This window comes from Sebastes umbrosus, chromosome 5 (genome assembly GCF_015220745.1).
Source record: "Sebastes umbrosus isolate fSebUmb1 chromosome 5, fSebUmb1.pri, whole genome shotgun sequence".
NCBI classification, from domain to species: Eukaryota; Metazoa; Chordata; class Actinopteri; order Perciformes; family Sebastidae; genus Sebastes; species Sebastes umbrosus.
In genome coordinates, this window is record NC_051273.1 from 25,629,862 (window position 1) to 25,654,349 (window position 24,488).

A 24,488-nucleotide genomic window follows, 5' to 3' on the forward strand; every position below is an offset into this window, starting at 1 on the left:
TTCATTGACAAATAAAAGTCAAATGTGTATAAAAATGTTTTGTGTTTTCTGACATTTTTTCTACTTACCTAAATCTTTCAGGTGGATGAGGAGTTGGCCATTGATGTGATGGACAGATTAAGTGCATCAGTGTTGGAGAGCTTCATTCACCTCACAGGAGCTGACCAGGTATAAATGACTTCTCTTATTTACAGAATCATGAAGCAAATGCTCTGAGACTCAATGTTCTCTCTCTCTCTCTCTGTAGACCAACCTGCTGTACTGTCCCAGTGGGATCGATCTGCAGACGCTAGCTGAGTGGAGCTCATCTCCCATCAGCCACCAGTTCGATGTGGTGAGCCCCTCGCACATCTGGGTGTTTGCCCACGTTACTCAGGGCCAGGACCCCTGGGTCATCAGCTTCTCCAGCTACCTGCGGCAGGAGAACCTGCCCAAACATTGCCCCACCGCCCTCAACTACGCCTGGATGTTTGCCTACACCCGCCTGCAGCTGCTGTCGCCACAAGTCGACATCAAGTAGGTTTCCTCGAGCCTCTTTGTCTGTTTGTGCATCGATGCAATTGTGTGTTTTTCTGTCATTGTGGGTGTTTTTATTATAGAATGACTTTGAAAGTGCCAGTTGTTTATGTCTTTGTGATGACATTATGTTCTAGGATTGTGGACTTGAACATTTTTTACCAAATAATGCTAACTTAACCTCGTCCACTCCACAACGCGTTATCATAGACCCGTTTTTGCCTCACCAAAATTAGGCCTAACTTAGGAGCATTATTTAGCCGCCTTCCCAATGAGCTAGCATAACATTGTTGGTACCAATGGATTCCTTAGGGTTTCTAGTTTTCTAATTTATGATACCAGTACCTTTACTCTAGCTGTAAAACTGAGTATGCTACAGCCTCTGAAAGACAGTAAAGTCCACCGAGGTCGCTCGCATCCTCAAGGTGTTAAAGAGGTTAACGGGTTTGACACAAGATAAATAAAGGACGCCTCCATGTGAGGGCCCCAACAGAGGCAGGTAGCTACATCAATCTCTGGGCCCACAGTTCAGTGTTGTTCTGCCCTTTAGATGTCATGTCATTAACCTCTGACCTCTCCTGTCATGTGTGTGTTTCCACCTTCAGTAGCCCCATCAATGCCAAGAAACTGAACAGTCTGAACAGCAGTGACTCCTACGTCGGCCTTTGGAGGAACTACCTGATTCTGTGCTGCAGCTCCGCCTCCTCCTCCCCCTCCATGTGCTCCTCATCCTCCACCTCCGGCTCCGTCCGCTGCTCCCCGCCTGAGACGCTGGCGTCCACGCCGGACAGCGGCTATAGTTATGATTCAAAGGTCAGGAGCGCCTCCAGCCCATTCACACACATTTACAAAGTCTTAAATATATATTTTCAAGTCTTGAAAATTGTTGTGTACGAAAGGTGAGGAAAAATGCAATCCAACTTAACATCACAACAATCAACAATCAACTAATTTATTCCTGTATTTTTGTGTGTGTGTTAACAGATTGTTGGTACTCCGTCCCCCTCCTCCCTGTTCAAACATATCGTTCCCATGATGCGCTCTGAGAGCATGGACATCACAGAGTCTCTTGTGTTGGGGCTTGGCAGGACCAACCCCGTGGCCTTCAGGTAAACAACACTTGACATGAACTGTGGTATACTCGCTGTACCGTAAAACCTTGTTTTGTGCAAAAAGAATTAAAGGACGGTCCCATATAGACACCGGTTGAGTTCAGTGATTGAAGCAAATAAAAGTCTGGGTTATTAATTGCAGTTTTACAGTAATACACCCTGCTCTATTACCAATTTTAAATCTCATTTTTATAAAAAGGCTTTTTTAACTCCGTAAGGCAACAGCTTACTTTGTCCTCTTTTGGCATACGTATTGATACCACTGGTTACGGGTTTAAGTTTTCTCATTATTTGGGCTTTATGTTTTGTTCTTTTATTGTTGTTTTCATTTAGTCTGTATTTCATTGTATCTGTGCAAGCACTTTGTAACTATGTTTAGAAAGGTGCCATACAAATAAAGAATATTACTACTATTATTATTATTATTACACCTTGATATACTTTCAAAATCTTTTACTTGTTTATTTACATGATAACTTTCCTGTCCTTCAGAGAGTTGATAGAGGAGCTAAATCCCATCATAAAAGAAGCTCTAGAAAGAAGACCTGAAGTAAGTGCACTTCATTTATACTATGAATTATTTCTGCCACCGTTCAGTGTTTAGTAAAAGACAGTTTACTGAGTTACAATGCTCCTCTCTTCACTCTGCAGAACATGAAGCGACGCCGGCGTCGTGACATCCTCAGGGTCCAGCTGGTCCGGATATTTGAGCTGCTGGCTGATGCTGGTGTCATCAGTCAGATGTATGTAAACCACAACAATCTTGTGACAATGAATACATTTTCACTTTTATATAACTGATTCATAAACGTTATAATAATCTTTTCTTTTTCCAGAGCCAGTGGAGGGTTAGATGGAGAGAGCCACTCTCTGAACAGCGCGCTGCTGGAGTATGTTGATCTGACCAGGCAGTTGCTCGAGGCCGAAAATGACAAAGACTCTGACACACTGAAGGACATTCGCTGTCACTTCAGTGCACTGGTGGCCAATATCATTCAGAATGTCCCAGGTATGTCTCTGACTCCCTTATATCAGTCAGTTTAAAACAGATCAGTTGCGCTGAATGTCTAAAGTTGGAGTAATAAAAGTGTCTTGTATATTAATTTCGTTACTTGTTGTGTTCAGTGCACCAGAGGAGGACCATCTTCCCCCAGCAGTCGCTGAGACACAGTCTGTTCATGCTGTTCAGTCACTGGGCCGGACCTTTCAGCATCATGTTCACTCCCCTGGACCGCTACAGTGACAGAAATATGCAGATCAACCGCCATCAGTACTGTGCACTGAAGGTACACACAAACACAAATAAAGATGTAAATGTTGAAGTCTGTTTTCTGGAAACAATTCAGTCTAAATTTACTGATAACTAACAGCTTCCGTAATGTTGCAGGCCATGTCTGCAGTGTTGTGTTGTGGACCTGTAGCTGACAACGTTGGCCTCTCCTCTGATGGCTACCTCTACAAGTGGCTGGACAACATCCTGGATTCTCAGGACAAGAAGGTAAGAGAAGTGTTACCATTTCTGTATCACGATACAGGGGTTACAATTCAACCTATTGCGATACTGTAAGAAGGATGCTATATTGTGATTTTATTTTTCTCTTTTTAATCTAATTTTAGGAAGATTGTCATAGTACAAAGAACTAGAATGGCACTCTGAGAGCGCAGACCTCCGCCAACCTGCCCGAGTACGATTGCCCCCCCCCCCCCTCTGTGCAGCTTGCGCCACCATCCACGTGTATTTTTGTTTATGTTGAGATCAGATGTACGTAGCGGAGCAGTGTAAAATACTTCATTCAAACTGGACAGAAACAAAGTAAAACTCACCTAAACCGTCATCGTTACTCTTTCCAACAATCACCAAGTGTGCTTTGGTCGAACTCAACTGTGATTTCACCGAGTTTAATGTGAAAAAACGCAGAATCTACAGGTGTCCCCTCCCTCCACCCCCCGCTCTCTCTTTGTCCCTCTGTTTGTAGTAGGCAGAAGGAAAGAGGCAGGGTGACGCGTCATGAAAGCGTCATCAGTTACACTGCTTATGTCCTAAAGCCTGTGATGTTAATGCACAGGCTGAGCGGAGTTATTAAAAAAAATTCCCGAAGCCGGATCATGAAACGGATCGCCACCAAAATCAAATGGATTGTTCATTGTGCCACACCCTACTCCTCTAAAACAAATTCATTCAAATCCATCCCGGACCTTTGGAGTAATCCTCCAAACCAACAAACCCTGTCCTTCGGCCTTGGAAGGAGGTAATAAAGTATTGACTGAGTTCATCTTTGCATGTAAATTAAAAATTAATAAAAAATTAGTACAGTCAGTGTTTTTGAGAACCGATACAGTATCACAAAACATAATATCACGATACTCAATATTTTATATATATTTTTACACCCCCTTATTTCAGCATGAGGAACTGATTGTCAATAAAATTGTCTTTGATAGGCAGGCCAGGGCATGTGGATGGATATTAGGTTGAGATAGGAGTGTGCATCGCCAAAGAACGCTCCACCACATATTCAGCCTAGAACAGGAAGGTATCATGTCCAAAGTATTCAAGTTTCACTGGGATATATTGGCTTGTGGCAAGTTTTCCATGTTTCGACCTGTCAGTCCTCATCAAAGCATGTAAAACCTCTAACAAGGTCCGGAAATATATCCCATACCAGGTCATATCAATGGATGAATATAACGGTTGCAATCAACACAAGACGAGTATACTGTATAATTATAGTGACTCTAGACATACGGTCTGGCTCTACTGTGAGATTTCCTGAGGTCAAAGTTATGCAGCACGGGTTCATGTACCATGACACTAGCACCATGTAGTGGTGTTCAGAAGTACTGCAAGAGGTGAACTGTACGGAATACTAATATTAGCTGCTGATAAATCAATGGGTTAAAATGATCAGGGTTTTGTAGTGACTGTTGGTCCTAACAGCTGCTGTGGTTGGTCTTCTTCTCCAGGTTCACCAGCTGGGTTGTGAGGCGGTGATGCTGCTGCTGGAGCTGAATCCGGACCAGAGCAACCTCATGTTCTGGGCCGTGGACCGCTGCTACACTGGCTCTCGTCGTGTGGCGGCCGGCTGCTTCAGAGCCATCGCCAACGTCTTTCACAACAGGTACTACTAGACATTCCCAGCTTCAACTTGAAGCTCATCTTTGTGGGTTTGTTTGTCCCTTTGGAGCCAGCGGATTGTGACTCTAACACTGCTCGTGTTTTCTATTTTCTATTTTAGGGATTACCAATTTGACACTGTGGTGCTGCTGAACCTGATTCTGTTCAAGGCGGCTGATTCTTCCAGGGACATCTATGAGGTGGCCATGCAGCTGTTACAGGTCAGAAATTTTCTCTTTTACACATCTACACATAAGACTGCTGTATAAACTTGTATAATTGACTTAAATCCAGTATGTTGTGACTGTTTGTCCGTGTGAAACTACTAGATCCTGGAACCCAAACTCTTCCGTTACGCCCACAAATTGGAGATCCAGCGAAGTGATGGTATCTTGACGCATCCCTCGCCGCTGCCACACCTCTACTCTGTGTCTTACTACCAGCTGTCTGAGGAGCTTGCGAGGACGTACCCAGAGCTCACGCTGCCCATCTTCTCAGGTTTGTTATACGTTATAATTTGGTACAGCTGCTGCTGAATAACAGGGTGCTTCAGGGTCTAAAGCCTTGTCCACACTGGGAACATCAGGAGCGCTTGGCTGTTGCGTTACCTGTTGTTTTTTTATTTCGGCGTCTGTGTTAACAGGTTAGCTGCGTCTCCTCCAGAGATTCAAGGTCTCGCCTATTTTTCACGCAAGCCGCGTGGTTCACAGCAACAACAGACAATGAAAGTGATCTATTGACTGTACATTGACATCATATCAGCAACATTACTACAGTTTCAACGTTTCTATCTGTAGAAAATGTTATGGAGATGAAAAAAGTAAAGAAACATTTTTAAATGAACACTTTTATTTAAAAATAAAAGCCCTCAAGTGTTTTTTCTGTGGACAGAATTCCTTCATTTGTTAACACAAGGCTTTTATTCTGAAATATGTGCCGGACATTGTTGTAGAACATGCAGTGACTTGGCGAGCTCCATGAATTAATATAGTACAGGGTTTTAATTGTGGATTATTACTATTATTTACAAATTACCACATGTTTCTTAACCTTTCTCCGTCTAAAATAAATATAAATTATATTTATAATGAAATTAAATGGCCACTATGAAAGGCAAACTCTATGAGGAAAGAAAGGGCTGACAGCAGCAGCTGCAGAAACGCAGCAGACACGCAGCTGAAACGCAGCTGGTCTGAGCACCCGATGCGTGAATCACGCAGCCGCCACGCGACTAGGAATCAGCTAACAACTCCCCCTCTTACTGTCACCACTCCAGAGGTGAGCCAGCGCATCCAGACGGCGCATCCCGGCGGTCGTCAGGTCATGTTGCACTACCTCCTGCCTTGGATGAACAACGTGGAGCTGGTCGACCTCAAACCGACTGCACGGCGACCGGAGGATTGCGGCAGCGGCGAGGACGACGAGGACGCACACGAGCGGGAGACCATGATGGTCAACAGCCGACGCTGGCTCCGTGGAGAGGGTTGGGGCTCCCCTCGCGCTACAACCATGGTGCTCAACAATCTCATGTTCATGACCGCTAAGGTGAGACCGCTGATGGACCGTCTGCTCTCTTTTGGAAATGTTCATTGAGATAGTTCATTGATTATTTTATTTTTTCTTCCAGTATGGGGATGAGTTTGCTTGGTCGGAGATAGAGACCGTATGGACCACATTAGCAGACAGCTGGCCAAAGAACCTCAAAATCATTCTGCACTTCCTCATCAGTATGTCAGGAGTCAACAGTGACCCCAGCCTCTTGCCCTACGTAAGTCACAGGATATTTCCCATCATGCACCGTATCTGTTATATCCCTTATCTTCCTGACTGTGTGTCTCACCTGTGTGTCCTCAGGTGAAACGAGTCGTGGTTTACTTGGGCAGAGATAAGACTATGCAGCTGCTGGAGGAGTTGATGTGTGAGCTCGAGTTGACTGATCCCGTTTGCTCAGCAGTGACTCACATGGACAACCCCCCCTATTACCGCATCACCTCCAGTTACAAGATCCCCTCAGTCACCTCAGGTTAGCAATCATTACACAAGCTCACAGCCATGTCGCCATAATACTAAATCACGTCTTCAATGCCAGATGGTCAACGTGTCTTGTCTGCTCTCTCAGGAACAACCTCCAGCAGCAATACCATGGTGCCAGGAAACGATGGTCATCATGACAGCAAGATCAAAGACTCCAACATGGAGGACAGGTAAAATACAGCACTATTATATTTATGTCAAACAGAAAGTGTAATGGGAGGAGTGTACCTGGATGATGTATAGTCTGTGGCCACCAGTAATAAATGTAATATCTCTATCTCAAAAGTTATATTTCACACGAGACACATGAATGTGCTTATTGTTGTGGAAATTCAACAGTATCCAGTAAAGCTTTAGACGTAATTTCAATGAACCCTTATGCATCACTAGGGACATTTTTGGCTTTTTAATTTTTCGACCATTTTGGCTGTGTTAATGTATATGGTATACATTTAGTCAAGGTGTGAGATTTTTATTTTGTAAGTGTAACCTCAGCTCCTATAATAAGTGTATAATAAACTGTGTAGCCAAAATACAGACACTCAGACACTTAAGGACAAAATGCCACAATGTTTGATCCCACGGACATTACAGAATCAAATCATTATTCTATTATATCAGGCTTTAATCTGGAGTCCTGGCTTCAACATTGTAGCTAACTGGCATTTCTGAAAATTAATAAATATTTGGTGGTTGTGTTGGTTAAAATATTTAACTCAGTGAAAGTGGAAAATAATATTAATATTGAGTTTTATGGCAGTTTTTGATGCAGGCATTTTTGTCCTCTGAGGATATCAGAGCAACTTTTTTTAAAGGGATGCACAAAGTTTAAAACATTAAAGTGTCTTGCTTATTGGCTCTTATTCTGAAATACAGCTAAACGATTTGAAAGTCTTAAAACTCAAATCTCCTGTTTGTATGTGTGATGTATCTCCACTTATGGAAAAAAAAGAATTAAAATTAGAATGGCGTCTTGATTATTTATTTGAATAATTCAGATGAAACACTCACAGTTTGTTTTAGAAACATTTAGAGACACTTTTAAAGAGCTTTGAGGCGAGATACTTTTAATTGATGGATTAGATTCAAGTTTCTGGCCGTGTGCAAAAAAGACTTAAATGCTGGCAGAATCCTTTTAAAATGAAGCGTGTCTGTTCTGCAGTTACACCCACCTGGACATCTACAGTGGTCTGAACAGCAACCTGAACCGTCAGCACCACCGACTGGAGTCTCGTTACAGCAGCAGCTCCGGAGGCTCCTACGAAGAAGAGAAGAGTAAGAGCAAGAACTCTCTGCACCACTAAAACTAAACTAAACACCACTCCGAAGTCTTTCTCACCAACACCTCTGGTTCTCCCTTCTCCAGGTGACTCCATGCCACTTTATGCTAACTGGCGTCTGAAGGTGATGGATCACAACCGGCCAGAGCCGCTCCCCTTCCCTCCGACGGGAGGCTGTTGGTCTCCTCTCGTGGACTACCTGCCGGAGACGAATGCCCCGGGTGTAGCGCTGCACAGGTACACAGCACAATAACCTTTACTCTCCCTCTACATTACTCTATTATTGTGTTCTTTAGCCGAAGTCAACCCATATTTTTTTTTTTTCAGATGCAACATTGCAGTCATCCTACTAACAGACCTGATTGTGGACCACGGGGTCAAAGTGGAGTGGAGTGCCTACCTGCACCTCCTGCTACATGCAATCTTTATAGGTAACTCGCCTCCTAATTGTTAATATTTTGGATGATGCCTGTGTCTGCCAAGAACACATTTTGATTTCTTCTTTTATGGGCCTGAATAACCGGATATTGTGTACCAAATGAGCAAATTCAAAAGTACACTATTTGATATGTAATGTATTAAGTGTAATAAATCATAAAAGGACCATGATATGTCATCAGAAATTAAGGAAACAAGCTGAATTCGTCTTAGAAAAAAGGTCTTAGAAGTAATTCAATTTGTACTAGATACCCAGCATGATTTAATCTCCCTCTTCTGCATCTTCTTCCAGGGTTTGATCACCAGCATCCAGAAGTGTACGAGCACTGCAAGCGTCTGCTGCTCCACCTGCTCGTTGTACAGGGAGGAAATAGCAGCGTTCAGTCTGTGGCTATGGTGCTGCTACGCAACAGAGACTACAACGAGCCCAGGGTCCTGACTGTGAAGCCAGTAGCTCCAGAGATCAACCTCACAGGTCAGTGAGAGGTCAAGAGAAACTATCGTTTAACTGAAGGACTTTGAACTGATACCCTTCCAGCTGTAGGAATACTTTTTTTGTCGTAAATGGAGGGGAAGTAGCAGAGAAATATTACTTATACTCATTTGTTGTATTGCCGAAGCAGATCACTGGGTGGCAGCAATGATCAAGCCCCAGACAGAGGCAGGTTTCCTGTGTGTTCATTCATAAGTTTTAACCACAAAGTCCCATTTGAAATGAACTCCACATGAAAAACCCTGCTCAGATGATAAATATAAAAGTTAGACCTTGAGGAAACAAAGTGAAACCTTCATTATCTGTTTATATTTGCTTGGTGTTAAAGTATTATGAAGGAGTATTTCTTGCCTTCAAACACACCACACAGCTCAATGTGTACAATGTGTTCGTCAAATTGTTCCTACAGGAGTTCAGGAGTTGTTGCCGGATTGTCAGCCGTCACCTATGACCGACTCCGGCCTCAGCTGCAGCTCCACGTCATCCAGCATCAGTCTCGGTGCAGGAGGTGCAGCTCTGTCCCACCTCGCGCCCTCGCTCCTCAGCGAGGTCGATGCCACCGTTGAACAGGACGAGAAGGTCAAAGCTCTCATTGAGTTCATTACCTCGAGGTGAGAAGATCTATTATTAAAGAATAAGTATTTGACAGAACAATACATACTTACTAACTTGGCCTAATGTATAATCCCTGTTTGAATCATGCAGATGTATCAACACACAGTCGTGCACCATGTTACTCATCCTGTTCAATAATTTGCTTTCATGCCTCCAGCAGTGTCTGAACGGACTGGGTATTTTTTACATTGCATGGTTTTGATTTTCGGGTTGGTGTCATATTGGCTCTTTTTGCCTGGTGTGATAAAATCAACCGATATTTTGAGGTGTGGTGTAATTGCATAGCTTTAAAGGGATAGTTCAGATGTTTTATCAGTGGGGTTGTATGAGGTACTTCTCCATAGTCATAGTTACCTACAGTAGATGGTGTTTGGAGTAGAGACAGGAGTACCAGCACAGGAGCAAAGCAATGTACTGCTGAGGACGGAGGCAGCAGCAAACAGACACCTAAAAAAATCAATATCAGTTCAAGTGTGCGCTATATTTAGAATATTTTCACCACTTTACCTCGTCGTGAGACAGCTATACAGTTTGTGTTTCCGACGGGGAACTGAAGCCGTTATCTATGCTCTCTTCAAAGCCACAAGACTCCTTTGACAAGAACACTAATTTTACCTCGCAGAACACAGGAGTTGCTGGTCTACCGCTGCCTCGGTCGGTTAGTTTGTGTTATTGTGTGACTTTGGTGAATCTGAATTAACCCTTTAAAACACCAAAATCACACAATAACACAAACAAACTAACCGATTGATGCAGCGTAGACCAGCAACTCCCGTGTTTTGTGAGTTAAAATTACTGGTTTTGCCCAGTGGGCAACCTCCGGGTCTGAGAAGTGAAGCCAATACTGAAGTGCCTTAAACCTGCATTCTCTCTAACAGCCAGCAGGGGGCAACTCCTCTGGTTGCTAAAAGAATTCTGATTGTATAGAAGTCTATGAGAAAATGACCCTACTTCTCACTTGATTTATTACCTCAGTAAACATTGTAAACATGAGTTTATGGTCTCAATCGCTAGTTTCAAGTCTTCTTCAATACAGCATGATGTTAATTTAGTAAATTATGGTCCCATTTAGAGTCAAATAGACCATAAAGCAGGGGATGCTTTAGGGCGGGGCTACCTTGTGATTGACAGGTCGCTACCACGTCGTTGTCCGGTCTGGGAGTTGTCCTTGTTTTTGTCTTAGAACATTAACCCTTTCACAGTGTGTTTTCACTTCATGAAAGTTAGTTATAACCTTTTTGGTCGCCTGAAAACTACTTCACCCTCTCATGTCACTTCTGGTTGCGAAAAAAAAAAATGTCATGGCAACAGCCAAAAACCAAGATGGCGACGACCAAAATGCCGAACCCAAGGCTTCAAAACGGAAGTCCACAAACCAATGGGTGACGTCACAGTGACTTTGTCCACTTCTTATATGATTTTGCCAATGGAGTCTGGTGGCTTTGAAGAGAGCATTGTTACGATTTCAGTTTCCCGTCAGAAGAGGCTGTCTGACAGCGAGGTAAAGCGGCGAAAATATTCTAAAAATAGCGTACAGCTAAACTGACAATAATTTTTTTAGGTGTCTAAAATCCCTTTTGCTGCTGCCCCCGTCCACAGCAGTATACATTGCTTTGCTCCCGTGCTGCTACTCCTGTCTGTTTTTCCAAACTCCATCTACTGTATGTAATACACTGACTATGGATAAGTACCTCGAACAACCACACTGAGAAACATCCAAACTGTCCCTTTAACTAGTCCCATTGCCTGATGTGTGTTTGCTCTTGACTCATAGAAAGCGGGGCCCGCTCTGGAACCATGAGGACGTGTCGCCCAAGAACCCCAACATTAAGAGCGCTGACCAGCTGAGTGTTTTCGTCAGACATGTCACGACTGTCTTCAAGCATTCCCAGTCAGGTCTGTATGGTTCATTACCTCATTTTATGGATTTTATCTTGGGATACAGGTTTGATCTGAACAGCTTTGTCATATTAACCTGTATATGCATTCCCTCTTCAGGTTTCCAGCTCGAGTCATTGCTGAGTGAAGTAGCCCTGCAGACAGCTCTGTCCTGCTCTTCTCGCCATTACGCTGGTCGCTCATTCCAGATTTTCAGGGCGCTAAAGCAACCTCTGACCCTCGCCACGCTGTCTGACATCCTCTCTCGGCTGGTGGAGACTATAGGAGACCCAGGAGAGGAGGCTCAGGTCAGAACATGAAACACTTACGTGGTCCTGCTCTGCATTTGTCTAATCATCACACAACAACACTATTGGTCACCACCTACTTTAATCCCTATAGTGATGCTCACCCTGTCGGAAAATGACTCACAATTACATAAAGAGTACAGTTGTTCATACTTTCTCATATAAATAGAATCCAGAGTTTCTGTCTGACCGGCTGACCTCTGGTGTTTTTCCTCTTTAGGGTTTTGTCATTGAACTACTCTTGACACTGGAGTCGGGCATCGACACGCTAGCAGACACAGTCAAAAACTATGACCTCCTCACTGCCTTAGCACAGTAAGTCTTCCACCTCTTTATTTCACTGTGTTTAACTCATCTTTACTTTCCATCACATACTACCTGACATATTTAATTAATTTACAAAACTATTTTTCATCTTATGTACAGAAGCTCTGCCCGTGATCACGTGTTGGGGGCCAAGTTTGCAGCCAACAGGAAGAGCACAGGCCAGCTGAACCTGAACACTGGAGGTCTGTTCCATAACGCTCACGCTCGAAGTAACTCTCTTCGTGCCAGCCTGATGAGCGAACGAAAAGCCGACCGACGTCGGAGTAACACCTTAGACATAGCTGACAGACTTGGTGGCAGCCATGGGAACCTGGCGCGCACGCGGAGCTTATCGTCGCTCGGTGGGGGAGGGGGTCCAGGAGGGGACACCATCCCCCCCGTGGACCCTTCGAATCTGATGGCCACCGTGTTCTGGATAGCCGCCTCGCTGCTCGAGTCGGACTACGAGTTTGAGTATCTGCTAGCCCTGCGGCTGCTCAACAAGCTGCTGGGCCAGCTGCCTCTGGATCGCGTGGACAGCAGGGAGCGTCTGGAGAAGGTCCAGGCCAAGCTGAAGTGGTACAGCTTCCCTGGTCTGCTGCAGCTCTTCCTGAAGGGCTTCACCTCTGCTTCTACTCAGGAGCTCACCATCCACCTGCTGAGCAAGCTCATCAGTGTCTCCAGACATACACTGGTAGACCCCACACAAGTGGCAGGCAAGTGTTCAGGACTAAGAATATATACTGGTATGCTGCTTACTGCTGACTAAGGCCATATTATAAATTCGTAAATTTACAAGAATAAAAACTTTTAATTTATGAGAAAGAAAGTTGAATATTCTGAGATTATGAAGTCGTAAATTTAGGAGAAAAAAGCATGAATATACTCTGAGATTAAAATAACAAATTTACAAGAATAAAAACTAAATTATGAGAAAAAAACATGAATATTCTTTGAGATTATTAAATCATAAATTTAGGAGAAAAAAAACTAAGAAATTTACAAGAAAAACACTCAAATATTCTCTGAGTTTTAAATTGTGAATTAAGGAGAAAAAAACTTGAATATTCTGAGATTGTTGAATTGTAAATTTACTAGAAAAACACGTGGATATTCTCTCAGATTAAAGTTGTAAATTTACATGAAAAAACTCTCAGATTTACAAGAGAAAAAAATTGTAACTCACGTTACCGCAGAGTTTAACGGTCACATCTGTGGTGTGTGGTCGATCCAACCTTGTAAAGTGAAGTGATTTGATTCCTTGACAACAAAAATAAATTCATGTAAATTTAGGACTTTATAATCTCAGATAATATTCACGTATTTTTCTTGTAAATTCTGATTTATTTTCTTGAAATATTACCGCTCTCTCCCGGCACTGTCATTTTTTTGCTAATCACGTTACTCCTTGTGTTGATGTCTGCAGGTTTTCCGTTAAACATCCTGTGCCTCCTACCACATCTCATCCAGCACTTTGACAGCCCCACTCCTTTCTGTAAGGAGACGGCTGATAAAATAGCCAAGTTGTGTGCGGAGGAGAAGTCGGCGACTCTCTCCAACCTGGCCCACATGATGAGCCTGTACAGCGCACACAGCTACTCCCGCGACTGCACCAACTGGATCAACGTGGTCTGTCGCTATCTCCACGATGCCTTCGCTGAGATAACCTTGAATCTGGTCACTTACTTGGCCGAGGTACGTAAGATGAGGATCTGATGATAAGATGCTGTTAGTCACATAATGGTCAGAAGATCAAACCAGTGATGTGTCCGTCTCTCTCTCTCTCAGTTGCTGGAGAAGGGCCTTCCCAGCATGCAGCAGTCCTTGTTGCAGATCATCTACAGCCTGCTGAGTCATATCGACCTATCGGCAGCTCCCGTCAAACAGTTCAACCTGGAGATCATGAAGATCATCGGCAAATATGTCCAGGTGAGCCTCCACCGCACTTCCTGTGTAATTTTGATCAAATGTTCCAATCAGTGCTCCAATCAAGTTACTCTTTAAATGTTATCAGTTATTCTTATTACTTATTTACTCAATAACTTAAAAGATAAAGTGACTTATTGAATACATACAGTTTGGTGCATATGTTCAATATTAGTTGTTAGGGGTGTAACGGTTCTAAAACCGAGGTTTCCCCCGCCACGCCACCGCTCTCATTATGTTTTGAGGCGGAGCTCTCGGGATGTCTGCTAATAGATCTGAGATTGCAGTTCAACAGAGTAGCATTTTCCTGCAAGAGAAGAAGCTGTAGTTTCAGGACCGCACGTCTAGGACCCTAGTTTTTCACAAAGCCTACTGTCTTCAGTGTAAATGCTTGTTTAACACTCATCGATTTACCATTTTAATTAAGTCTAAATAATCGTAATAAGAAAACTGTGCTGACTACCCGTTTACCCCTACAATACATGTCATCAGCCAGTCAAATGTCAATAACTCAGTTGTCTAGTTGCATCTCTCTCTGTCGCCGTCTTTTGTATAAACAGGGAGGCAGTTTATAAAGGTTAAGTTACGTAACAAATGTAACGTTACTTATTTAAACCCAAACCATGATCTTTTCTTTCCTAAACCTAACCGAGTAGTTTTGTTGCCTAAACCTAAAATGTTTCCATGGTGGCGGCACATAATTTAACATATGCCACCACCACGTAATGCAGTGTTAAGAGGTCGTGGTCATTTCACGTAGGCTATTTCTGTGAGATCACAGTGGACAGGAAGTAGTAATCGGGATAATTAAAACTAGGGTCCTAGAAATGCGGTCCTGAAACTGCAGCCCCCTCCTCCTTTATTGCAAGAACATAATATTGGTTCAACAAAGCGTCTTATCCAGGAGGTGGCAGTGTTCGCTAACACCATCAAAACCTGTACTGGTACTTGCCTTGGTCAGGGACAATATGACACATTATAATTTATTTTGTCTTTAATTTGTGTGGACTATTTGTGTTCAATTTCCAGCACAGCTTGGTCATGTGCAATATTTTACCTATCTTTAAATTGTCTTTGGTGAACCTGTGTACTGCCCTTTTGGCTACATGTTGTTTTAAGCAGATTGCATCTATGTGTAGCTCTATTGCCCAAGCAACATACATTTCCTCTTTGGGACAATAAAGTATATCTTATCTTATTTCCACTTACAGCCTGATGTATGTGAATACTGGGATGATCTGGTCTATAAATAGCATAAATTGAGAACAAGAAAGAGTAACATATCTTACAGGATCATTGTTTAGAGGCCTCTTTGATGCAGCTCTGTATGGAAGCCTTTTACCAGCCCTGACCCAGAGGCTATACTACGTAAATGCCTCTCACTCACAGCTGCATCTGACAGCTGTTATACCATTATTGCCTCCAGCCGATTCTGTACTGGGTTTCTACCAGTGCTGCCTTTTGTAGAAGGCATTGTGTTTGTGCGTATACATGTGCATTGGTGTGCACTGCGGCTTGTATTTGTTCAGCATCCTTTTAAGGTCCCCGGACATTTACACAGGCCATACATTGTAGAAAATGGTACAAAATACAAATGGCCTCAGAGACGGAGTGGCTGTGGGTCGGGGAATGGTTCGGCCTTCTGAGGGGAAGATATGTGGAGAAACTCCTACACAGCCTGATATGTCACAATGGCATCATTATATTTCTGTGTTTGTGTTTCACAGAGCCCTCACTGGAAGGAGGCTCAGAACATCCTGAAGTTGGTGGTGTCTCGCTCAGCCAGCCTCGTCGTTCCAGACGACGTTCAGCGTTCTTACAGCACCGAGTCATGCGGCTCTCCAGAAATCGCCTTTACACGCATATTCAACAACTCCTCGAAGGAGCTGCCCGGCAAAACTCTGGACTTCCACTTTGACATCTCAGAGGTCAGTGTCCTCCCACTTCAGTACACTTATTACAGTGGTTGCTCTGTAGTATTTTAATACTAACTGGCATTATTTGACTCCAATAGACACCAATCATAGGGCATAAATATGGAGACCAGCGTACCGCAGCAGGCCGGAACGGAAAGCCGCAGGTGATCGCTGTAACCAGGAGTACCTCCTCCACGTCGTCTGGCTCCAACTCCAACGGTCTGGTGCCCGTAAGCTGGAAGAGGCCTCAACTCTCTCAGGTACTGACTCAGACAGACACACGACATCCAACTAGGGCTGGGCAATATGACGATATATATCATCAAAACGATATAAAAATGTCTATCATATATATTTTTTATATCGAAATATACGCCAGGCCTGAATTCTTCACCGTGTGGTTATTTCATATAAACTAAGTTCTTATTTATTTAATGAATTACCAAAAAACATGCTATATCATGATATATACAGTATATATTGTTATCGAGATATGATTCCTCTTCTTCAGCTTCGGATGTTTATTTTCTTCCGGTTTTGTGCCAGCTGCATGATTGAAAAACGTCATCAACGTGCCCACTCGCTGTGAATTCTCCGGACAATGAGCGGCTCTATTCACACATCGGACATTACACAGACTTTGTGCCAGGGAGCTGGCAGAGTAAAGTCCGTTTAATGTCCGATCCGACTGATTCGGACATTTCTTTTCTCACACACAGCTCCTCTGGGGTAATATCTAGACAGGTTCAGGGCTGCAGTTCATGTGTGAAAGGGGCTTTACTCTCTCACTCTGGGTTGCTTATGGACCTGGTGATGAATGTTGAAGATGATGAGTGGGTCATATGTTGTACAGATAATAAAACACGTTTTTCTCATCGTGATTATGTATTGTTGTTACAGAGAAGAACCAGAGAGAGGCTGATGAATGTTCTGTCTTTATGTGGCCCGGAGACTGGCATTCCCAAAAACCCATCTGTAAGACTCCTCTCCTACTCTAAAGCCTCTGACAAGGTCTCTGTAAAATCACTGTTAAGGATAATGCTGTTGTTACTGCATTGTCTTTTTGTTGATTTTGATATACATTTTTGTTTGAATAGTTTTCGATGTTTTCCGAACAGTTGTATTTTACTTTTTGACAACAAAGAGTGTCTTTCCCTCCTTCCTTTCTGTGCAGGTGGTGTTCTCATCCAATGAGGATCTGGACTCTGCAGACCAGCAGACCAGTCTTATCCCCACAGTGGAGGAAGTGGTCAGAGAGGAGGAGCTGCTGGGAGAAGACGCAGGCAGCGAGCAGCAGTTTGGTGTCTTCAAGGACTTTGACTTCTTAGATGTGGAGCTGGAGGATGCCGAGGTGAGAAATGACAGTAAACGTGTGTGTGTCAAAGTGAAGTAGCCCCGTTTTCTGATTAAGAAAAGATAATAAATTGAAGGACATATAGAGGAGCTAATGGGTGGACAGTATAACTATTTGCATAAATCATCTTTAAAGACCACAATTTTAAAATCCACTCAAATTGTATGGAGTGAAGGGACCCTGATGCAACACAATTTTTACTTTCTTTCAAGTGCTCGCATACTTAGTTACTTTTCATAAGGGTGCTCCGATCAGGATTTTTGCTGCCGATCACCAATCGCAGGAAACCGTATCAGAAAATTGAAATTTTAGCAAAATCGGAATATGGATTAGATTAGCATATATGCAATATTATATTTGTGTAAAATTAGATTTTTATCAACAGCTTCATAAAAAGTTTTTATTAACCAAATATGCATTTATGTACAAACTGTGGAAAATGTATGTAGGCCTAATATATGTAATGAAATGCATACAAAAATACATTTGAAGTGGGATATATTGCCAAGCTATACTGTACATACATAAACATAAATATATGACACATGCGATAATCATGTCGTGCAACTGTGGAATGAGGGCACTGGCACCTTTTTTGGTCCAATTGAGTCACTGAGCGCCAGCGTCTAGTGCAGGGGTCAGCAACCTTTACTATCAAAAGAGCCATTTTAGGCACAAAAAAAATGTGTCTGGAGCCGCAAAACATTTGATCATTGTGATGAAGGTAACACAGTTTATAGTCATAGTATATAGTATATAAGTCTAATGCAGTGAGGGCCAAAGTGCAAATGTACAACGGAGTATTAGGGCCACATTGAGGGAAAAAAATCTGAGATTTCGGGAATAAAGTCAAAATATTGCGAGAAAAAGGTCGTAATTTTACGCCAATGAAGTCATAACTTCCGACGTGTAGTCCGTCATGTGTCGGCGGCCAAGTCACGACAAGAATTTATGACACTCAGTCTTCTAATCTGACAGTGAACATTGTAGACGTCAAAAATATCATGTAGTCTGATCCTGGCATTAGAGAGACCACCGATCAAACTATTCACATTGAATATCAACTGATCGGAGCCCCCCCTTTTCATCACTACTTTTGACCGTGCTATATTTAGTCGTGTTGTTCCAGATTAACAACATTAATGTCTTTGTTTGTCCAACTGATTTGTCTGTAGTAGAAACATTTCTGTGTTTTGTAACTGTCTTAAGTCTACTAACACACTTATTCCTTCTCTTCTCTTGCCACAAGGAGTTGCAGGTAAGTCTGCGGGCCAGAAAGCTTTTTAGAGCTGGCGTCCTCAGCAGTGCCCCTTGGTGTCTCCCCGTGTTGTCTCTAAATACAGTGCTGTAGTGCTCTTTGATTTGAAATGTGCCTACTGTGGTTGTGAACCCTTTTCTTTTATAGTTTTGCATCCTTTACCATCCCAAAATGTGGAGGAAAATCATCTCATGCATTCATTTATTATTTGTTTTTGTTAATATACGTTATGTGTTTGTGTTGTGCTTTGTTTCCTTGTTTTGTAAAATCTGCCGCAGACTCTTACTATTGTGTCTCACTGCTGTTGTCTCGGTTATCCTGCAGGGGGAGAGCGTGGACAACTTCAACTGGGGGGTGCGCCGCCGCTCCCTAGAGAGCATGGACAAAGGGGACACGCCGTCTTTGCAGGAGTGCCAGTACGCCGGCAGCACACCGAGCCTCAACCTCACCAACCACGAGGACACGGATGAATCGTCTGAGGAGGAGGTACTGAGCGCTAGCCAGATTCTCACCCGCTCTGGCCTTGTAAGTCTCACTCTAGTTAGGGTCCCAACCCCCTCCCCCCCCATACAACCCACCATGCTCCTCACACGGCCCGCTGGCATGGTGTGCGTGTGTGTGTGTGCGCGTCCTGAGCTGGACCTGCTGCCGGTGTGGACGGGGGCTAGATGCTTTGCTTCTTCGCTGGTGGTGGTGGTGGTGGTAGATGCCCCCCCTTCAAACCTCAAACCCCGTCCCTCTTCCTCTGACTGCTAGATTAATGCTGTTATCCTTTCTCAGATTTATTTTTCTGATAGGTAAGTTCAGTTTAGGAAAACTCCAATACATTAATCTCAAAGTGAATCACTGATCATTTATATTTTTATTAACAAGAAGAGAAGATTTACATTTTTATAAATAGTATAAAATATGACAAGTATTCAGAATAACAGCATGTTTCTTTGCATTTCTTGGCCGCTTGACTCTAACTCTTCCTCGCTTTGTTTTGCTTTGCAAGCCAAAGCTGCTAACAATAATAATAATAATAATATTGCCATTAATGAAATGCTTTCCCTTAGTCTATTCATGGGGCTGTTTTCTTCCTCTCTTCTTCTGCTCTTCTTGATCTTGGTAGTGCACGGTGAGAGAATGAGCTTTTGCCTCTAGTGGATATTTGACCCAAAAAATGTTTGTAGTCCTCCAGTATTACTCTGTACCACTAAAGAAAATGAGCATGCAGCATTTATGTGTGTTTAAACTAAGAGTTTAGTGTAATATAATTACTATTATTGATGTTAGCATGAACTTACCTTTTGCCTGAAACAATTTTAATTGAATGGAAGACTAAAATGACTAAATGTCATGCTCTGCTTGATACAGAAACATTGGTAATGTCTTTTAAAACCATAACTGTTAGAAACCCTTTGGACCTGCAAATAAAAGACTTAGCAATGTAAAAGTTAATTCAGTATTAAAGTAACTCTACAAGATAACAAACATAATGAACACACTGGACAGTTGATTCTAAACTAGTCATCAGCTCTAGTGTAGTTAATAATAAAAGCTCCTTGTATATTAACATATCAAACCCAGCCCATCATTCAAGTATGTTGTACTCATAGACTGTATATAAAGATGGACGACCCTGGAGTCTGTATATACAGATCTTTATATACAGACTATGTTTGAAACAGACAATCATGGTTATGAAAAGTTTAAGTTAAAAATTTGGACGTTCCTACAATTCAGAGCCTCCGGCTGCAACTATGTCACTCGGAGTAGCTGTCAATCATGACATCCCGCCCCCTTTTTATAGCATCAAATAACTAATTAAAACCAAACTTATCAGAAAAATTAACACTTACACAAACATCAGCATGATAAGAACTATCTAAAATGACAGAAACCATCTTTGGGGGGGGAAAAAGACCTACGTATACTGCAGCCAGCCACCAGGGGGCGATCAAGATGTTTCGGCTTCACTTTTGGGTAGCTGTCATGTCATCCATATTTATATACAGTCTATGGTTGTACCCCACAGTAAGGTCATATGAAGTGTTAACAATATATATCGGTGCATTAAGGTTTGTGAAGGATCTATTTGGCATTAAAGCAGAATGCTTTAAAGACACCTACCATCTTAGCATAAGTTTGAAAAAAAAAATCCATATCAACAATTTTTAGAAGATCTCCTAAAGTAGGTTTTATTCAGTCTCTGTGTTGACATAGTGACTGCTTTACCCCTTGGTGTACTTTTAATAAAGGTTTTTACCTAACCAGACGACATAATACGATCTGTGTTTGTTTACACTGAGTCTCAACAGAGGAGCTAACCCGTCCTCATGTTTTTATCTTCTCCAGCTTAACAGTGACTCTGCCACCGACGACACCGCGTCCAACCATGTGGACTCCTTGCAGCAGTCTCAAGAGTCATCCAGCAGTGCCCTGACCGAGGAGGCAACCGTCCTGCCCTCCCACCCCTCCCTCCCTCGACTGGATAGCCCCATTTTGGAGATGGCCCATTCAGACAGCGCCAGCAGCCAGCTGCCTGAGGTGCGATCAATCGGGGGCAGCAATAAACTGTGGTGCTCGGGTGCTTTCTAGCTTACCTTTTTTTTCTTCTGTTCAACCTTTATCTGCTTGTGCTGTACTTCTTGGCTTTGTCTGTCATTGAGACAGAGGATCAGCTGCCTTTATGGAGGTTTAGGTGGGGTAAAAGAGCTGGTTCTGTAACCATGTCTGCCTGCTGTTGGGTAAAGGGTGCTTTTACTGCTTCTGACTCCTCCTGCCTCCACTTGCTTTGTTGCTTTGCTCTGGGTATGGGTGCTGAAGGCTAGCTCTTGCTCCTTTTTTTAATGGTACATGTGGTTAATAGTTATGTGGTGGGGCTTGCTTGCTTGTGTGATTCGGGGAGAGATGAAAACAAAAAGCTCACCTCAGGTTAGCTGTCACTGCTCGCCTCCAATAACACAGCAACTGACCATTCCAACTAAATCCTCCATTAAAATCTTGTGAAATGGACACCAGCTCCATTATCTTCGGCAGATGCATGCGTGAGTATAAGTCCATACAAGTGGTGTGTTAACTTTAAGAATGCACTTAACTGAAAAACAATTACACCCCTTTAATCTGCTACCATATTAACATGCCATAGCCTGTCTTGTGATGAACAGCTTTGCTATCCACTGCTACTGACGTTTATCCCTTGTACTAACAATGGTGAGTATATTATATTTAAAGCTGCAACTAACGATTCATTCCATTGTTGATTAATCTGTCAAATATTTTCTTTGCGTTTGCACACAGTGTGAGGATTACAGAATGAAAGTCAAATTAGGGCAAATTATTATTTCTTTAGTGGATTAGTCGTTATTAATGCTTTTTTCATGCCTATTGACTTATTTCTAAGAAACTTATAACTTCATCTCTGGTAAACACCAGATTTAAAGTGGTGCTTTTGGGTGATTCTTTGTGGGGAAACTCAGTTTTATAGATCAGTCGATTAAATCAACTTATCGATTAGTTGTCAAAATCGTATTTAAGTGTTAGTTGAATAGGGGTGGGGAAAAAATTGATACGGTATAGTATCGCCATATTTTGTGTGGCAGTATTATTGTCCGATATACGGACGTCAAGAAGCGATATTTCAGAGGTTGTAGCGGGCTCAGTTTTAAAGCTAGAGTGAAGATAGTGGTATCATTTGAAACCTGAAAAAGGAAATACTGGCATGGCCTTTTTCAAAGGGGTGCCTTGACCTCTGACCTCCAGATATGTGAATGAAAACTCTGAGATGAACAGAGTGAGAACTGTATCTTATTAGATAAAACAGATTTGCAGTTGGGGGAAAAAAAAGGTAATAAATCGCAATACCATGCAAACCTCTTATAGTGATCACGTCTGTCGGGGTCAAATTGATCACTATAAGCAGATGATTTTTATAATGCATTTTTTGTTGATGTACATCATTTCTCATGCAGATTACCATCTAATTGACATTTGTATATTTATTACATGAATACAAAGTAATGAAACGGGCCACTTTGCTATTTAGTAGCTCGCTGCTGATTCTTCTGCCTTTCCCCTCACCGAGGGTGAGGCGTTGCCGCGTTTTGTCGGCTCTGCAGCGCAAGCGTGCATGCAGAACGGCGCCCCTTTGCCGGGGCTCCCCGTTCTCTCACTCTGCAGCAGCATGGTGGGAGACGGGCGCCGGTCTGCATGAGCTGCCGGCGCTGCGCTGCCAAGGAGCCGGTCGGCAGAGTTTCATTTTGGGGGCATTACGTGACAAGGCATTATCAATCCACTTGATGAGGGCGGCTTCAACCACAGGTGCCTTTTCCCTGTGCGTATTCAGAGATGACTTTCCTTTTCCCGTCATGATATCAATGTGCACGCAGCATCAGCCTCAGGCATCCAGCTGGAAAGCAGACGGTCCGCGAGGCAAAGTATCAAGAGAGTAAAGTAAAAAGCAAAACAAAAATGTAATTAACGTCAGTCTAACGTAGTTTTGAAATGTTTTTCCAGATGTTTTCATGTATGAAAAGGCCGACGATGAACACTGTAAGCAGACTACTTGATTACTATAAGTGAATTATTTAAACAGTGTTTGTATAGGAATGATTCTGTTCCAAACTTTTTCAATGTAAGCAGTTTCCACTGTTTATCGCAAAACATTTTATCGCAATAAGATCATCTTGTCTTAAGTATCATGATAATATCGTATCGTGGGGCCTCTGACGGTGATTCCCACCTCTTTAGTCAACTAAGAATTTCTTTAGTCGAGGAGTCAAATGGCCCAGTCTCTTACCTTTTAAATATAGGGATCGTCTGAGCTCATTGATATTTATTGTAATTAGTTGTCCCTTCCCCTCAGTGACGATGCTTTATACACAGAAATGAACACAACTTTCTAGGAACTAGATCCAGCCAACGGTCTCTCAATATCATCCCAAGGACATCTCCCCCATCACAGCGCCGGCTCTTAGTGTAATGAGCCCGAGATAAAACCATCAATACTCTTACTCATTCCCTCCAGGATGGCCACGACCACTTCTAAAAGCTTTCTGTAATATAGCTGCTGCTTCTGTGATGTACTGGCTGTCTGCCACACTCCCTTTTTCCTAATGCATTAGACTTTTAAATAAAAAATAAAAAACAAGACAGGAAGAAAACAAGCGCTCTTAATTAGAAGCCCTCCTCTCAAATCCCTCCTCCATGACGTGCTTTACGTCAACGTTGTTACTTTACATACGGAATTTATCTGGAGTTTCTTCTATCTGAGTCTCTAATGTAATCACATATGAATATGTTCAGTTGTGTATTTTAATACTGTTCCCTCACCGTTCATTACTGCTGATGGATGAATTTGTTATGTCACTAATACCGTCCATCATTTGTGTGTAGTTATGGGGAGCAGGTCATAAATCTGTCCATACAGATGCGTACAGTACATCTCGTTTATCAACCGTCGTTTCTCCATGATGCTGCTGCTGCATTGAGGTCACGTTTTTTAATGGCATTTCAGTGATATATAGATATTGGCTTCTGTTTATTGATTCTTTTCCTTTTCTTTAATTTCTCATGAGAGACGTTAGCTCATAGAGTCACATAAAGAGCAATCTCCAAGGAAGTGAACCTCGTAAAAAACGCTGACTTTAGAGTCCCTCTTGTGCAATTTAAACTAATGTGTGATCTTAAGTATAGGCTATAGCCGTCTTAACTCAACCTATGAGAGGGGCTCATCCTTGAATCTGTGTTCTCAAATTGATATTTTAAAATATAAAGAGCTGTTAAGATATTAAGAGCCATTTTCATGTGATATATGGAAGACTAAAGTTGCCATTTTAATAAATAAATAAAATTATAAAAAAAGAAATGTAAAAATAAAATTCTATATTATTAAATAAATGTGCAGGTTAATTTGAAAATAGATAAATATGCACAAAAATACAAAATAAATAAGT

The 24,488-nt window shown here is 42.4% G+C and overlaps 1 protein-coding gene across 15 annotated transcripts in view; it reads left to right on the forward strand.

The window, feature by feature from the left end:
- Positions 1-24,488, forward strand: part of fryl (furry homolog, like) — a 102,224-nt gene that overhangs the window by 61,300 nt on the left and 16,436 nt on the right. For 8 of the 15 annotated variants that reach the window (XM_037770040.1, XM_037770039.1, XM_037770028.1 and 5 more), the window contains 34 exons: positions 82-168; positions 248-516; positions 1,122-1,329; positions 1,501-1,625; positions 2,121-2,178; positions 2,280-2,371; positions 2,465-2,637; positions 2,754-2,914; positions 3,016-3,126; positions 4,593-4,747; positions 4,865-4,964; positions 5,073-5,241; positions 6,020-6,288; positions 6,371-6,511; positions 6,598-6,766; positions 6,863-6,947; positions 7,940-8,052; positions 8,144-8,294; positions 8,385-8,488; positions 8,788-8,970; positions 9,398-9,599; positions 11,378-11,499; positions 11,602-11,789; positions 12,010-12,104; positions 12,216-12,811; positions 13,522-13,790; positions 13,884-14,024; positions 15,749-15,949; positions 16,036-16,197; positions 16,838-16,948; positions 17,112-17,288; positions 18,541-18,549; positions 18,874-19,074; positions 20,890-21,081. In XM_037770040.1, coding sequence (XP_037625968.1) covers positions 82-168; positions 248-516; positions 1,122-1,329; positions 1,501-1,625; positions 2,121-2,178; positions 2,280-2,371; positions 2,465-2,637; positions 2,754-2,914; positions 3,016-3,126; positions 4,593-4,747; positions 4,865-4,964; positions 5,073-5,241; positions 6,020-6,288; positions 6,371-6,511; positions 6,598-6,766; positions 6,863-6,947; positions 7,940-8,052; positions 8,144-8,294; positions 8,385-8,488; positions 8,788-8,970; positions 9,398-9,599; positions 11,378-11,499; positions 11,602-11,789; positions 12,010-12,104; positions 12,216-12,811; positions 13,522-13,790; positions 13,884-14,024; positions 15,749-15,949; positions 16,036-16,197; positions 16,838-16,948; positions 17,112-17,288; positions 18,541-18,549; positions 18,874-19,074; positions 20,890-21,081 — 5,589 coding nt within the window. The remainder of the gene's footprint in view (positions 1-81; positions 169-247; positions 517-1,121; positions 1,330-1,500; positions 1,626-2,120; positions 2,179-2,279; positions 2,372-2,464; positions 2,638-2,753; positions 2,915-3,015; positions 3,127-4,592; positions 4,748-4,864; positions 4,965-5,072; positions 5,242-6,019; positions 6,289-6,370; positions 6,512-6,597; positions 6,767-6,862; positions 6,948-7,939; positions 8,053-8,143; positions 8,295-8,384; positions 8,489-8,787; positions 8,971-9,397; positions 9,600-11,377; positions 11,500-11,601; positions 11,790-12,009; positions 12,105-12,215; positions 12,812-13,521; positions 13,791-13,883; positions 14,025-15,748; positions 15,950-16,035; positions 16,198-16,837; positions 16,949-17,111; positions 17,289-18,540; positions 18,550-18,873; positions 19,075-20,889; positions 21,082-24,488) is intronic. The other 7 variants (XM_037770031.1, XM_037770033.1, XM_037770041.1 and 4 more) reach the window with 4 other exon arrangements.